We start from the raw sequence: 16,633 nt of genomic DNA, 5'->3' as shown, positions 1-16,633 counted from the left end.
GTAACTAAATGCATTTGAACCAGAGCACTAGATAGTTGAGTTATATTGCAATAGAGTAGGTATTCGAATGTAAGAACCACGATAAGCCAACACCAAGCGAAAAAGTAACAAAAGTGGCAACTTAAACCCTCTTCTATGGTGTTTGATTAATATGGAAATATTTATACTACTGCATGACTCAAGTACGTAACAAACGTTGCGATTCCATACACTTTTTGACTAATAGAATCTATCACAAATAACACCTTAATAATTTCATGGTGCAATATATGATGATGGAGAGCACTTCTTGATGATCTCCTTCTGCTTGGCCTTACACATACAATTTACTAGGTTATACATACATACATACCGGGGTTAATATAACATTACCATTAAATTATCTAAATACCCACCCTTATCCATATAAAGAAGCCAGAAAATTCAATCTTGCTTAGATTGTCTCGCTGCAGATGAGATTCGATAGCCGGCACGGTGCTGTCAGTCATGTCAAAGAACAGCACCACTACCACTGCGCCACAAAGCTACCCAGAGAGTATAATGCTGAAAGTCATACTTAACCTTCCTATTTCCTTTGAAGACTTTTATACTTACCCTTTCGCTAGTTTTTTAAGTTTTTCTTTCGTGTTTTCCCCCCAATAAACTACTAATAAATAGTTCTCCACTTATTTGATGTTTTGTAAGTATCTTCCGGCGTAGTAATTTTATTTTCTCACTGTACAATTTACGACCATTACAGCTATGTAAAAATCCATAATTCTTTCTCGATAAAACTCAAGAACGATAAAGTGACCTATTTACACTATCCTTTCCGAGCGGCACGAGCGCCCTTATCTGTCACTACTCTTCGCTAAATGCGTGCCCCATTCGTCCCCTTGCACGCGTAGGCCTCGTCCTGCGATAGGTGCGTTATGTGTCGAATACAAAAATTAAAAACAGAGAGAACCAGGAGGTAGGAAAGGTGCTCGTAGTTAAGCGTGTTATGTCTTTGGCCAGCGGACTCCGTGGAACTCGAAAATAATAACGACAATCGTAAACGTAACCCTCCCAAAAGTTTGGCATCTTCGGAGAACAACACTACCGGTAGCGGGGGGGTGAAGCGTAGAAAATTGGTTACCAACTTTCTCCACTCCTCTTTCTTCCTCTCCTTTCTTCCCAACCTTTCAAGCCAAACCTTTCAGGTCTATTTGTTTGTTTGTTCTGGGTGTGGGTAAAATATTAGCTGTGAGTGTGAGAGTCCGTGTCTAATCTAGTCGTAAGTGATGAAGGGAGTGCGAGTGAGTGCAACCTTTGTGTGCTTACGTGCGTGCGCCCAGTTTAGTACCGGCGGTAAAGTGGACAAAGCCAACCACTTGTTCTGCACAGCCGTCGCCTTATCAGCCCACTCCGGACAGCATCTGTTTGGTGTAGCTCGAGAACAGTAGATGTTTGGAGAAGTTGGCCAACCGATCGGCATCCGCCTTCTCGAACGAACTGGCCGTGCTACCCTGCAGCGAAGATGGCGAGGAATTGGATTCCTCGCCCTCGCTGTGACTGTGGGTGCTACGGTTCGATTCTCCTTCGTGGCTCGAGCCCGTGTCTTCGTGCGTTTTCATGTGGGCCTTCAGGTTGCAGGCAAGTGCGAACGATTTGTTGCAAATTTCACAGACGTGCGGTTTATCACCTGTGCCAGAGAAAGAAAAGGGGAAGCGTAAAGAACGAAATGGTTTAATAATGCGGAACAAGGGTATTGAGTGATGAGCTTGGCAGACAAAAAGAAGCAGTCCCAGTAGAAATTCCCCGAGCCCAAAAGAAAACGATTCAATGGCCCAGATATTAGTGCAATTGACGATCACTTCGATCGCCGTCTTGCTGTGCTTCGCCGTGCGAGCGATGAACCAGCACACCATAACACGGCGACGGTGCCCACCAACGGGGGAACGATAAGCGCAACAATAACGACATCATAATGCCAGCAGTAATCATAAATTATCCTTCGCGCGACAACATCCCTACGGTGCGGCGCATAGCAATGACCGCATTAATAAAACTGCACGTCCCGACCGTGCGGCACACAGAGGATCAATTGATGCCAAAAGAGAACAACAGCAGCAGCCATGAGTCCCATGGGGTGCAAAGACAAGAATAGTGTGCGCATGTTTACAAGCACTAGAACACGATCGCTGACAATCGTTTGCAATTCATCGGACGCTTTGTGCTGATGACGGATGGCTAGAGCGCATTGATTGACCTTCTTCAGGGAAGGCTCCGGTGCATTTTGCACTCAATCTCAAGACGATTGGATACACCGGTACCAGGTGCGGACATCGAAGAGACAAGTGTGACATGGCCTTCATCACTTGTTTTCTGCTTGCATTTCGCTTTGGAGACATTTATTAGGCCTCTTATTATCAAATCGATTGTTTATAGGCCTCAAAAGTTCTAGAATTCTCCTCAAAATCGTTGGAATGTCTTGAAGTTTTTAAAATCATCACCTACTCATTAGGGCTCGTGATGCCCAACAGCACGGTGAGAATGTCGAAGCGCAACATCAATCACCAGCCTTTAACACTTCATCACCAAAGTCCGCATGACTCTCGACCAGTAGCCTCTCGACAGCGACGCTGTCGGTGACCCTCTCTCCCACGTTGACGCAATCTTCTCATCCCTCCTGCGGTGCATTCCACCTGGTAGCAGCTACCGTAGTTCTGATCGTTTTGATCGTCTCCGACGTCTTTCTGCCACATCATCAATCGATCGTACGCAGCGGTCTGCGATCGAAAAAAAACACTTCATACATTACTCTTTACATCGCTGCTCATACATCACTGCTTGTAGAACATCTTCATCTGCTAGCCCTTCGTAGAGCGCGTTGCGTTCTATGCCACCCAGACCGTTGCTGGGACATACAACAACAAAAAAAACCTTGAACGCGCGCCTAGCGCGTTTTAATTAAGCGTGAATTTTCTTCCGGCCATGAATGAACGAATTATTAAACACACACACACTCACCAGAAGAGAAAAAACCTTCCCCTAGGGTTGGGTAAGAGCAGCGACGGAAAGGAAGATGTTAGGAAAATTCTATCGTTAGCGCAGGTGCTATGAGGAAACGGCCGTTTATGACCAGGAAAAAAAAGCACGAGGAACAAAACTCTGGCATTTATTAATCGAGATGATTTTCAAACTTCCCATCAGCTGCCTCCTCAGTTAACCTTAGCAATTGATTGAGATGTTGCCTGAATTGATCTCAAGCTGCTCACGATAAGTGCTAGAGAATCCGAAAACAGAAAACACATCTCTAAAGATCCCATTTCACTACGTCATGATCTTTTCGAATTATCCACTTTCTCTACATGCACACACGCACACCCTGCAACCACCAACGATCAAGTTTGCTGTGGTCGTTAAAAGTATGTTCTTTGATAGCAAAAGTCCTTTTTTTCGGGTCTTCCTTTCTTCCCATCTTGAAGAATATTTTTTTCGTACCCTCGGGATGACCCTGGAAGTAGCTGGGAAGAAAGTCAAGAAGACTCACCCCACTTGACATCAGCCTCATCGATATTTCAAATGGTTTATCTGTTCCGATCACCACAAGAAACAAAATGGCATCGGCGTGCGGTAGAGATCGGAAGATGCGTGATAGCCGCAGGTTAAAAGGGACATTGGTCGGAACCCCGAGTTGCCGGGTACCAAATGACGCTGCGTGTTGCGTGATGTCGCAACAGGTTGCAACAAGACCCCCTAACGAGCCGAAACAGGTGAACCCTACCCGTCTGTCAGTATGTTATCAGTAGCTGCAGCTCACAGGATGCGACAGGATATGGCAAACGCACAAAGGAAAGGATATAGCTTACCTGTATGCAGGAAGAGATGGTTCTTCAGGTTGGTCTGCTTGGAAAAGCCTCGCGAGCAGATGTGACACTTGAACGGCCAGGACCCATTGTGGACGTACATGTGCGACTTGAGATCACCCGGCGTCGGGAAGGACTTGGAGCAGAGACTGCATTTGTGCGGTTTGTCCTGCAGATAGCGAAGAAAACGGGAAGCGAAGAAACGATAAGTAACGAGCAACCGGCCGGACGGAGATCAAACGGAATTAAGAAGCTAAATGTCATGCCGTCTTCGGGACGGCAGCGCAAGACATAAATCACCACTATCTGTGGCCAGAAAACCGCCCACGCTGACGAGACCGCAGGGAAACGGTCGTTGAGTTCATCACCCGGTCCGGATCCCGTACGACAGCTCAATTTAGAGCTCGTCGGACCAAGACAGTGACAACATTAAACCTGACTTTGATTGATGGAACCCAAGATCGAACGGGCTAGATTTGAAGCACAACGGGTAGTGCCCGGGCGGTGGCCCACAATATTTGAATTCCAACAAAATCCAGCATCGTGCCCGATTTGGTGATCGATCGAATTCCTTACCTTGATGTGCGTCATCCGGTGGTAGTAGAGGTTGGAGCTGGCGGTGAACCGTTTGCCGCACACCTGACACTGGTGCGGCTTTTCGCCCGAGTGTATCCGGACGTGGGTATTGAGCGAGCTGGACGTGCTGAAGCCCTTGCCGCACACCCCACACACGTGCGGCTTTTCGCCGGTGTGTGTGCGCATGTGACGCTTCAGAAGACTAGGACGATCGAACGCCTTGCCGCACACTTCGCACGGCAGCATCGCCCGCTCGGAACGGGCCGACGGACGGGCCTTGGGTGAGGCCCGAGATCCTGGTCCGCTGGAGATGGCCGCCAGCTCTAGGTCCAGCCCGGCGTCACACCGATCGCCCCCGGTACTGGCTCCGGACGAGATCGAGATCGATGAGTCGTCGCCCGACACCGATTTGTGTTCATCTTCGGCGCCCGATGACGGTGAGATCGGTAGCATCACCCGCGACAGGAGCGACGTCGAAAGGTCCAGCGGTGAGTCTGCAAACAGGGAGAAGAAGTCCGGATAAGTGATCGCACAACGCTGATCGCAACATGCGGATTTGTTCACGGTCGAAGTTCTCGCGAAGCTGCTACACTTAACGCCTCGTTTATTAATCGACCATCATTAGCGCTAATCTAGCTCATTCATTTCACACCGCTTCATTAATTGTGCAGTCGGGAGTTTTATCATTCCACACACACACGAGGAAACGGTCGCTGCAACCGGTAAGCTTCCTGGCGGGTACCGGGCGAGTTCCTGGTGACAGGAAATTAATTCCCACCAGCCTGTGTGTGCCAGCCAAAGTGTTATGGAAATCAGTTTCGGGCTTAATTACTCCCGATTCTCACTCGAGTCTCCCGGCTGCCGTTAGTCTCGGGATAGCTCACGCCCAGAAACACCGCCAGAAAGGAGATCATTATAAATGCTTTTGAGTTAACACTCGGAAACGAAACCGTGCTCGAAAAAGGTGCAACAAACTGCAGCTGCTACAACTGCACAAAGGAAATGGCCATCAGGAGACGGCGCAAATTCTGTGCCAAGAAGCATTCCAGCGTCCAAACCGCGCAGACCTTCCAATAATCTCGAAGCGTAATCTACCGAATTATTTCAATTATTTTCTTGTTAAGAAACACAACACTCATTTGTGTGTATTAATTTAAGCTCGCTTTCGGGAGCGATCGTCGTCGTCCGCTTGGGCGACCTCCAAACCGCGATCCGCGATTACACAAACGAGAGCCGGCTATTATTGATAAAATCACTATTTTATTTATTACGAAAAATCGCTCTCCTCGCAGTCGTCGGTACGAACAACAACACACCAATGCATGCGTGTGCTGGGAGCTGTACGTGTGATGGGTGAAATGAATGCTATCTCAGATAGGGCTCCAGATGATCTCCCGGGCTACGGGCTTTTGTTTCTTCGGCGACTCCCCTTAAAAGGGTATCGGGGGCTGGTGCTTACCTTCGAGGATCGAGTCCATCGTTTGACGGTACAGCTGGCTACGCATCCGGATGAAGAAGAGCTCCTCGGGACCCTCGGGCAGGTAGTACACGACCAGCTCCTGATGCGACGGGATTGCCTTCACGATCTCGTAGATCGGCTCACCTTTCACCTTGGCGCAGACCACGTTCACCTGTGGGCCGTACGTTTCCGACACGCGCAGGAACCGGATCCAGTTGCAGTGTCGTACCGTTCGTCCATTGACACTGGTGATCTCGTCGTACAGTCCAAACCGGTGTCGAATCTGTAAAGCAGGGGTTGTAAACGTACGGTTATTACGCTGCACTAACAAGCCGTCAGGTGACAAACGGTGCCTTATGCAGGCTAAACAGCTATTTCCTGTGTTAAATCGTACGCTTTCACTCAACAAGTGTGATTTACCCCATGACACGCATCGCCAATGACAGCTCGTAATGGCTTAATTAATGACACTTAACGCCCCCTTTTTTATATTTTCTCCCCTACACTCGTTCCGCTCCGGTGAACTATCTGCTACGGACCGCCCCAGGTAATGTTCCCCTTCATGTGATTTATGAAAAATTACTCAACCATGTAACCACCGACACGTAAACCGACCATTCCAAGCACAGAGGGTGGCTAGACGGTTCTGCCCTTCTTCTTTCCTCGCAAATCGTTAAACTATTGTCACTTTACGACTCCACCATCCCATCTTCTCCACATGGACGACGATGCGGACGAGGCTTAACGAGTGTAAACATCCGTCGATCCCTGTCCAAGAGTCTTCCCTCCATCGCCTTAGGCGATACATATCTAAGTGGACATCGGGATGAACGAGCAACGAGCCCGCGCACCATTCATGATCCGATCGATACAGATCGAAATTACAAATGTTGGATAATATATTTCGATGGCCGCCACCTGCCGGAGTCTTTCCCGTCGGTCGTTCCCGATCGATCGATCGATCGTTCCAATCGCCATTACTGCCCCGGCCAAAGATTGCACAAATGTTTATGAATATATATGAGGAGATAAAATAAATTTCCGCTTCGCGCTACTTGTTGTTGTCGCGCGGAGGCTGCGTGCATCCAGGCCGGCTCGTACACGTCCACTCGGATCCACAGGAAGGGAAAAGATCGAAAAATGATACCGAATTGATGATCATAATTTGCAATTTCGCTGTAGCTGATCGTCTCCAGTGTGTGTGTGCGTGTTCCGGGGGACAGAAAGGCGGGCAGGGCGGGGAGGGCATCGAAAGACATTACCGATTCCTGGGAAGTCAACAAACCCTTTCAACGAGAAGATGAATGCCATAAAACTGAGGGCCCTTTTTCGGGTTTTTGGGGCAATCGATTTTTGTCCCTATGGCCCTGAGACCTTGAATAAATGCCATCATTGTGTCGAAAATGTTGGGGATGATTACTGATCCCATCATTCCCGACGTGGTTTACGAGGGCAACAGGGCTTTTGCAGTCTTTGATCCTTGCGATTCCGCCCAGTGAAGGGAATTTCCTATTGAAAGTATTTTTTATCTTCGTTTTCGCGATATAAATGAAATATTCCTCAGAAGTCGGGATCTTGCTTTAAGAGTCCTTGAAGAAGTATTTTTTTAAAGAATATCTGTCCTATTCTTAACCCTGGGACAACACGCCAGACATTCTTCTAAGATCCTACGTAGCACATCATTTCTCTGCTAATCCATTAGAGAAAATCATGTCCTGTCATCTCAGAAAACAACTCAAACCAGTTCACACCACACAAACCACAATGGAAAAGATGTTCTGGAATCATTTCTCAGCGATCATCGAAAGTGGTTGCTGTCGAGTGGAAGAATTGTCACTTCTGATTGTCCTCTGATTTATCAGCCCATAACTCCCACTCGTCTGGATTCCAAGCCCAGTGGTGATTTATTCTAGCTCAGACAGGCTTGCGATCGCGCGATGCCTCGCCCAATTCCCAGCCAACGATCGACTTGCCATGTGCTGGCTGTGCAGAACAAATTGTGTGTGTTTGACAATTTATGCACAATTATCGCATTTGATTTATGAATATGAAAACTGTCCGCCGTTTGCAGCTCGACTGTTGCGTTGGAAGCTGATCAACACTCCTGAACACTGTCCATTGCCGAGCCTATGAGGCTAGACGGAGCGTTCTACTACACTAGAAACTAGTTTTGCTTCCTGCGTTCTGCGGCCATTGGCTCGGTCGAAACGATGGTTTATTGATTTATTCGTTTATTATCAGATTTTCGGTGGAATAGGAAACGAACTCGGTCCGGTCCGACTCCTATTAATTTCCGAAACTACTCTACTCCCATGCCCGTGGCTGATCCTCCCATCTCAGATCCTTCCGATTATCCAGAATAACCATAAAGATCGATAGCAGCCTGAGCGAACGATCATCATTAAATGAGATACTTCAGGTGGATCTGAGCGTTGAGTCTGCGAAGCTACGATCCGAAGATAGACATATTCGGTCCATCGACTTTCGGCAGTAAAATAACGGATTGCCATAAAAATGACTCCAATAAAGCACGGCATCGCCGGGCATCGATCTCGTTCCCCGGGATGTGCCTCGGGATGACCGTTTATGTCATGGCTTCTTCTTTCGTTTCGGGAGTTGGGTTTCGGTGGTTGTGGTGTGCTGTCCCGAGGTCAGCAGGAGATAGATTTTAACGCACATAAACTTCAATTTGTTCCGGAGCCATGGGAGACGCCATTCCGGGGATGGAAGATATTTCCCTCAACAACCTCAATGCTTGGTTGGTCAAACGTTTCGTGGTGGACCCACGCTGGGATGCCAATCAGACGCTACCATCTAGCTGAAACACGATACAAGACGTACTACTGTATCGGAGGCTTAACAAGCGCAACGGCGTTCATCATCCGAATTGAGCCATTTGTTCTGCAGTGATTCCACAAATATCGTCTCTTGTTTCAAATATTTATATTAGAAGCGATTGTAGAGTTTCATGAGAGGCTTCAGCATTCAGAAGTTAATCTTAAATTAATTCTGTATTTGTCTTATTTTAACAACCAAGTGAGAAAGAATGAGTAACCACAAGGGATAATACTCTCAGCCACTGTACAATTGCAACATGATCACGATTTTCCAATTTCCTTCCTCAAATGCTAACCACAATCCGAGTTAGAGCTGCTTCCATTATTTGCTTAGAATTATCTCCTCGGCACGCGTCCTATTCACGTGAGCAAACGCACACAGGAACCAACGCGGAGCTGCGTCTTCCGAAAGATGAGCTCCAACATGGGAATTACCGATTTGATCCAGAACAAAGGAAGCATAACTCCACCACAAAAGCCCTGACTCATTTTCGGTAATGAACGCAACCGAGAACATTATCGGATATTATTGCCAGTTAGCTCTTCCGGCCCAGCGCTTCGACGCGAGTCTGATTAGGTGGAATGAGCTTTCGGTTTTGTTGCGCCGACCTGGCTCGCTCGACCACCGGCCAAAGTCGTGATCAATTTATCTTCCAAATTAATATTTATTAGCTCTAAAACGATCACCCAACGGTTTGAGGGTCGAACCATCGGCTCATCGGGGCGAAGAACAACACAAGCTCCGAACCCGACAAATGACACTAATTTAGAGCTTCCTCACATGCGAGCTCGAGGAAGCTGAAGCTTCTGTGACCCTCGTAAATCTCGTCGCGACGATCGCAACCGCCAATTCGACGTTCCCAAAACATAACAACAATCCCATAGACATCCTCACCAGAATAGACTCGTCGATTTCAATTAATTTGCTCCACACAACCACACATTCCGGACAACCGCGGCCTCTCGAGAGACTCGATGTCTCGACCCACCCGGGATCAGCTGCCCAAGGTACGAGGAAAGGCTTTCAGGAGGATTAAGCGAGACTGTCGTGCTGTTGGTCGTGATGTACTCGGACCACGAAGAAGCCCACTGAGCCCGCTTTATGCAAATGAACGGTCGGCCTTTTTATCTCGGGATCACCGGGTGAGAGAGGCTCGCTACAAGAACAACTGAATTCGGATCCTAATGTCACGGCAGCTGGGCTGAATTCCGCACCCTGGGACGAGCCGCCGAAGCAGAGGCGTGTGAGACGAAACTCAATTAAACCGTTGTAAGAGCGCCTTCGAACAAAAGTTTGGAACCAACCGAGCTTCGATCGGTCTGCTGATGTCTTTATTAGCGATTGAGTTGTTCGAACGGTAGCGGAGTCGAAGATCCACGACCCAAACAACTGTAACAGTGCAATGTTCGCTGCTCTCGAAGCTGCTGAACGACTCTTGGCCAAGATGTACGATATCTCCAACCCCGAACGAGGCTTGGCTCTATGGTTTCTGGATTTCGCAAACGACCCTTGTGCCGGAGCCCACCGGGAGCAGTATCTCCGCGCATTATGCATAATTAAGTAATTGTTTAATTACAAAACTCGAAACGTGTTTGCTTCTGGTGCATTGTCGCATGCATGGAATCCATGGGAGAAAGTCCCGCTGTCCCGCAACAACTCAATCCGGCGAGTCGTTCGCTGTGATTCACGCGACTCATTTGCATCTCGAATGAAGAACTCGAGCCCCCGCCAGCAACCAGTAAGCCTCTAGGTGGCTGACTCTAAACTCCAATCTTTATTTGCACAATTATCATAAAGATCCCGAGTGTATTTGTGTGCGTGCGGGATCGGCTTACAGTTCGCCGATGGGTTGCCAATTCAATAACCATAACTGTCAGATGATCGACTGAATGAGAATGGAAGGACCAGATCAAACAGACTCGCAGGTCGGCGTCGGCTCCTTCTGTGCGCTTGGCGACCGACCGTTGCATGTGCAGCATCTGCAACAACCGGATGAGGACGATTATGATACGACGACGAGTGGACACTTTGACATGCAACTGGCACTGACTTCTGTCTTTGCCCTTGATTTTCCACCATTCGCCCTGCGATCCCGTGTACTCGTATCCCACCGCGACAGCTGACAGACGTCCGAGGATCGACGTGAACGTTCTCACGCTCACACTGTACTGCCCCAGAGAAGGAAGCTGGTTTGGGTTCTCAGGACACTGATCTTAAGTACTGAATTTATGACCCGTCCACCGTGCGACCTTCTCAAGGAAAGGGTATCGGTATAGCACCTGACCACGACCCAGCAAATTAGACCCAGTATCAATAACACTGCGTCCATGATGCAAGTCCGAGGGATATTCCTGCATTCCATCCCGGGCGAAGCAAAAGGATTCGGTTACGGGTAACCTAATCCAGAAAGTGAGGTTAAGACTTTCGCCCCGATCCCAACAGTCGATCGATGTCATGCGATGTCAGTTTCTCCGATGATCGATGAAGCAGCAGCATCAGGTGTCCTCCCAGTCATCTATCAACCTTCGGCGTGCCGCTTGCCCAGTAGCTGTGAGGCAAAGAAAGTCTCGGTTCTCGGGAAGAAATAATTAAAAATCAATCAACCAAAGCCTCGGTGGCCTTTGTTTTGGTTGACGCGGTAGGACTTTCTAAATAGCCTCGTGTGGTTGTGGTGTGATGGTGGAGGGCTTTGATTAATACATTCACACATTGGAGTGGATGGGATTTGAGGCTTGACGGACTTCTTCTTGGGTGATCGTGTCCTAAGCTCTATCCCACGATCACCTCGCAAGAACCTTAAGACACGAGTCAAGGCGAAGTTGTACGCGACAAAGCGGAGAAGATATTTATTATCATTGCATTACTGTCTGACCGTCGTTCGAGCCCCTTTATGGAAGCGGATAGTTGTCCACGCGCCTCAAAACGTACTTCGAATCAGCATATTCGTCCATGCACTTAGACGTGATGGTCGCTGGACAACTCGGGACCTTCCTGCTAGAACGACTAGAGCGACGCACTGGGAAGTGGATTTGGGCCCGTACGCCTTCCATGCTGGGCCGCTGTCTCAAGAGCAAGGTGTAGGCATATCGAGCACGTTGTCCAGGTGTCGAGTTGTCATTGATTAGGTTGTCACCGCAAAAAAGCTACACAACCGTCCACCAGCTCCACTCAACTGTGGGAATCGAGCGACAAACCAGCGATCAAATTGCAAGGCTTTCCACTCGCTCGACTCTGCCCCAGTCTCGATCCCAGATCGGATCCAACCAAACTGATCGTTTCTTTCTTCACTGCCGACCGATTTATGACCCCGATCCGGTAAGCCATAAACGCACCACGCTCAGACCAGCCGTTTCTGGCCGAAAAATCTTTCACACGCCTTCGGTCCTAAAACTCGAGGATCGTTCGGCGATTTGATGCAACGACCCGCAACCGTATCCCGAAGCGTATCGAAAGGTCATCAATTAGCGATCGTTCTCCAGGAAATAGGAGCACCTATCAAATCCGATGTTGCACCTGCACCTGCAAAACGGTCCAACGCTTAATGATCCCTTACTTTTACGTCCAGAACTGTTGATCCTTCCTTCAGGTTTGTTACGGTGCTTCGGGATTCGTTTGGCCTCCTCTTTTCCGATCGATCACCGAATCCGAAACCTTTTTTTTGTGGCTGTTTGTGCTTCATTCCTTTGGCACATCTTTTCCGAATTTCAGAGCCATTATCGGCGCCATCTATCTCGAATTGGCCCAGGTACCATTCTGCGTTTGTGCGTCTCTTGATGCCGCTTCTCAGCGTCCGCCGGGTTTATGGTGCCTCGTGTCACAAACGGTGCGGTGACTTCGGGTCGGTTCAAGTTCAAGTTTGTGAGACAATTTCCCGTCGTTCGCTAGTGGCCGCTATTCTTGCGCCCGTGGGCTTAGGTCATTCACTGACACCGCAAAGACGCAACCTGACTTAATTGTGCTTCATTATGTGACTTGCTCGTGTTTACTACCTCCCTGAGGGGGATGGAAGATTCTCCCGTTGCAAGAGGTTCATAAATGAATTATGCAAAATCGTCCACCCTTCAGCCCATTGATCCCCGGTCACAGTGAAAGTAATGCACCCCGAAAAGTACTACTACGACGCCCTTTTGGTTCAATGGACGCTTATCATGTTGCGCTATGATTATGGAAATTGTGCTCGTCGTCGGGGAGTCGTGCTACAGATTCACACCGGAGAGGTTATTGGCATCCGTTTGTGTGTTGCGATCAGCGAAGGGAGATAATGGAAAAGAAGGGGAGGCTTGCCAACCCCTAGACTAGCCGAGCGCACACGAGCCCATGAACTTGTCTTGGTGCCCGGCTTCGCTTCGCTAGCTAATTGATGCAGTCATTTCTATTTCAAGATTGTGTGGAATGTTTCTGCTATTATTCAACTACACAGCATCATAACTTCTACTCACAGATACACGCAAGCACACACACACACATACCTCTCGGTTATTCATCTACTGTTACAATGAGTATCGGGGAGAGATTTAACCGAAAGAGAAAAGGAGTTGTTTTCCCTTACTGGAAAATGGAATCGTTTTTCATCAGCACATTATGGCAAGAAGCTTTTTTTTCTCCCCTCCACTCTTATTATGTGAAGTGATCAATGATGTCAACATACGTAAGAGAAGTCGGTGAAATTAAAAGTGCTATTACAACGCTTTGTTTGCTCGCTATTAGCTCCATAATCACACCCAGCCCCACACGCACATCAGTACATCTTTAATTGATTTGTGAATCGGTCTCATTTTTACGCCAATAGCCTCACCTATCTGGGAATTTCCCATAGTTGCCTTAATTGGAGGAGCAACTATTGCGAACCTTAGCGCAGACTGTACGTGGTATGTGATCAGCGTCAGCGCGCAAAGGAAACAACATCGTGTAAATGAACCATCTGTACGGTACGTTGATTAATTGACGAAACTGGATATGTCCACACCCTTCTAAGGATTGGAATGGTACGTCTCTGTTACCGGCTAGTAAGTTGCAAACAACAGGTCAGGTGATTGTTTCAAAGAAATCATCCCAATCATATATCACACGCTCGCTCGATCGATCGATAAGTGATCCCGAAAGCATGATAAAAAAAGCAGCCATCATCACCCCTTCTTCCACCAGCTAAACGATTTGCTTTGCGAGATGAGAGCCTGTACGCCCGTAATTGCTTGTTGAACTTCCAGAACATTCTTCCTCAACCGTAGCCGTGGGAACATCGCGATAAGATGCGGGCAGTACTTGCATATGCATAATCAAACAGGGTACAACCTGTATCAAAACGCACCCTCAACGACGAACCCTCTTCCGGCTTTCGGAAGAGGGCGCAGTAAATTATGGCTCCTTGGTTCCGAAATTCTTAATGTCACTAACGGTCAGGGCCCCGGTACACCTTGAACTAGGGTGCGTCTTTAAGAAAGTGATCATTCTGCGATTCGCCCCAATCCCATGTTCGTTGGTTCCTCGGTGACGGTTGGTTGTTTTTCTTTAAGACGTTTCTCCCTCCCCCTGTTTTTCTCACGGTCATGGGAGGATGAGTTTTCTTTCACACCCGGCTGACTTTTCTTCAGCTCACACGTTGCTCAGCAAGTGTATCGATCGCTGTTTTTTGTTTCGTTTAGCCGTAGAGGGTTCCTGTGTCCATCTTACACAAAGCCACAAACGAAGGCACGAACGAACAGGAACATTTTCCAACGGTTTTTAACTGACAATTGCACAGGTGCACAAGAAGGGAAACCGTTTTTTGCCTTTATTTAAATTCCTACTTTAAATATCCTTGATGCCTTGGCCCCGTTACTTACATCGTCCTCCTCGATGGTAGAATACACGTCCAAGTTGTCGATCCGAACTGTGCCCTGGAACGGATAGCACAGCGTACCTTGCGGGATGGCCGTGTTTGACCATACCGTGGCCGTTTGTTCACGGGAATTACGAGCACCCACCCCTGTCACGGCCAGCGCAAACTCTTGCGGTATTAACACACACGTTTCCATGTTCGTTTGAGTGGGGTTTTAATTCTTATTCACCACTAAATGTCCTTTAACAGTCGTTACAAAATGCACTTCACACACGCACACACACTCACTGTCGCTCCAAAGAAATCACTTGTTACAGTCGAAATCACTACGAAAGCTTTAACTGCTTCTCCCGAAAACAACAATCACGAAGCTACACACGAAGTGGATGATCTTCGATCACTACCATAGACTCTTTTCGAAGCGATAATAAACTAACTACAACTACAGGTACGATTGCTGTTGCATTGCCGTTTCGCGTCGATCGTTCCGCACGATCATTGCTGCCGATTTCGAACGCTAGCGCACACCGACGGCTCAATAAAGCACTTGAAATCTGAGTCAGTCACCATCGTTTGTTTTTTGTTTTTGTTTTCGGTTCTGTCTCGTTTTCCTTTACCACACTGCATCAGTCTGCGCATTCATGTTTGATTGCGGAAGAAAAAACAAAGCACAAATCAAAACACACGCAATGCTTTCCGGGCTCTCCTATACGAAAGACTTCAACGCGATAAGCGACGAACCTTTGTCGTTCGAACGAAAGAAAAAAAATTATTTGCGCGCAGGTCCGAGAAGTTCGACCCGCTTCGACGACGTGTGCACAAATACTGGCCACCGGAGATCGTCGCGATCTGCCCGTGACCTTCCCGGTAACGGCAGCATTCGATCGAAGCAACCGGCGATCGCTGCATCCCGTTCCTGGCGGTCAGTCCCGTCTCGCTCACGCTTCCGCACCACGATCTCGATCGCCCGCAGGCTCATAAAGCTCGCCTTAACTGTAGCAGCGCGGCAGTTGCGCATGATGTTGCGCATACCAAAAGGGACACAGACACACACAGCGCGAGAGAGAACCCGAAGCTTGCCGCCGAAACCTGCTGCTGCGATCGGAAACCTGCCGCGCGCATGCCGCACAGCGCCGGTAGCGTGCACGAAGGGTCGAAGAATCGAGTAAGGTGCCTGGACGCTGCTGCTGTTTACTTCGTATGCTACTCCTTCTCTTCTTTGGGAAGAGTCTTCACACATGGGAGGCCAAACGTTAAGGCGCGAGAGCAACATAAGAGACCCCGCAACAGAACACAACGAACTTCTTCGTTGCTTTCTTGCGCAGGCAGGTTTGCTTTTGCCTGCAAACCGCGCAGTTTATGCTTTAGTTGGCTCCTCTTCTTTGCGCTGCCTTTTCTGTCTCCTCCCTTTGGTGGAAGAAGCAAGCGAAGCGGCAGAAGAAGTGAAAGAAACAAAATAAAGCTTCCCCTACATCTCGCACCCGAGACCCACACATGGAAACGTCTTTAAGATCCGATCGTTTCTTATGCTCTTGAAAGCTTCGCTTCGAAAGCTTTTCTTACGTTGTTTTGGGCGCCCCAACCGTTGCGGTTGAGTGCGAGCTCTCTTGATCACGAATGCTCTCGCGCTGTGCCGTGTCGGTTGGTGTGTGCCGCACGATCGTCTCGCGAGATCTCGGGAGCCAGTGGGAGCGGTCACCTAGGGCATCGTGATCTGATTGGTTAAATCACCGCACAAGGAACGGCAATGGATCGGAATGGTGGGATGGATCCGTTTTTCATTGATCCGATTCGGCATTACGGTTCACGCTCGATCGATCGGGCACACAAGAGTCGTGCGAGCATTCGAACAGACCGTTAAGAGATGCAAGAAGTGGGAAACTTTTTGTTTAAAATTTAGTTTTAGATTGAAAGCTAGTTGCCTTATTGAACACCTAATGATCGATAATTTCAGTAAGAAGAGTTGGTTTCATCCATAGTTCACTAAATTAAAAAAAAACAACAACAGCTTTATTCATTATTATTAATTACTACTTCGAGATGAGCTCCTCTTGAAATTAGCACACAATAATCTAAAACAAAGTGCTCGGCCACCAGTGATCTCAAGCGGCC

The 16,633-nt window shown here is 48.2% G+C and overlaps 1 protein-coding gene across 1 annotated transcript; it reads right to left on the bottom strand.

Annotated features, from left to right (window-relative positions):
• Positions 1–665: 665 nt before the first annotated feature.
• Positions 666–15,376, bottom strand: LOC118510734 (zinc finger protein 235-like). The gene is made up of 5 exons (XM_036052946.1): positions 14,526–15,376; positions 5,866–6,148; positions 4,407–4,900; positions 3,834–3,999; positions 666–1,663 (listed from the first exon to the last, which is right to left on the bottom strand). Exons 1-5 carry the CDS (start codon positions 14,715–14,717, stop codon positions 1,377–1,379), a joined length of 1,422 nt encoding a protein of 473 aa, XP_035908839.1. The 5' UTR covers positions 14,718–15,376; the 3' UTR covers positions 666–1,376.
• Positions 15,377–16,633: the final 1,257 nt, after the last annotated feature.

This window comes from Anopheles stephensi, chromosome 3 (genome assembly GCF_013141755.1).
Source record: "Anopheles stephensi strain Indian chromosome 3, UCI_ANSTEP_V1.0, whole genome shotgun sequence".
In the NCBI taxonomy this organism is placed as follows: domain Eukaryota; kingdom Metazoa; phylum Arthropoda; class Insecta; order Diptera; family Culicidae; genus Anopheles; species Anopheles stephensi.
This window is presented reverse-complemented; position numbering and strand designations above follow the sequence as displayed.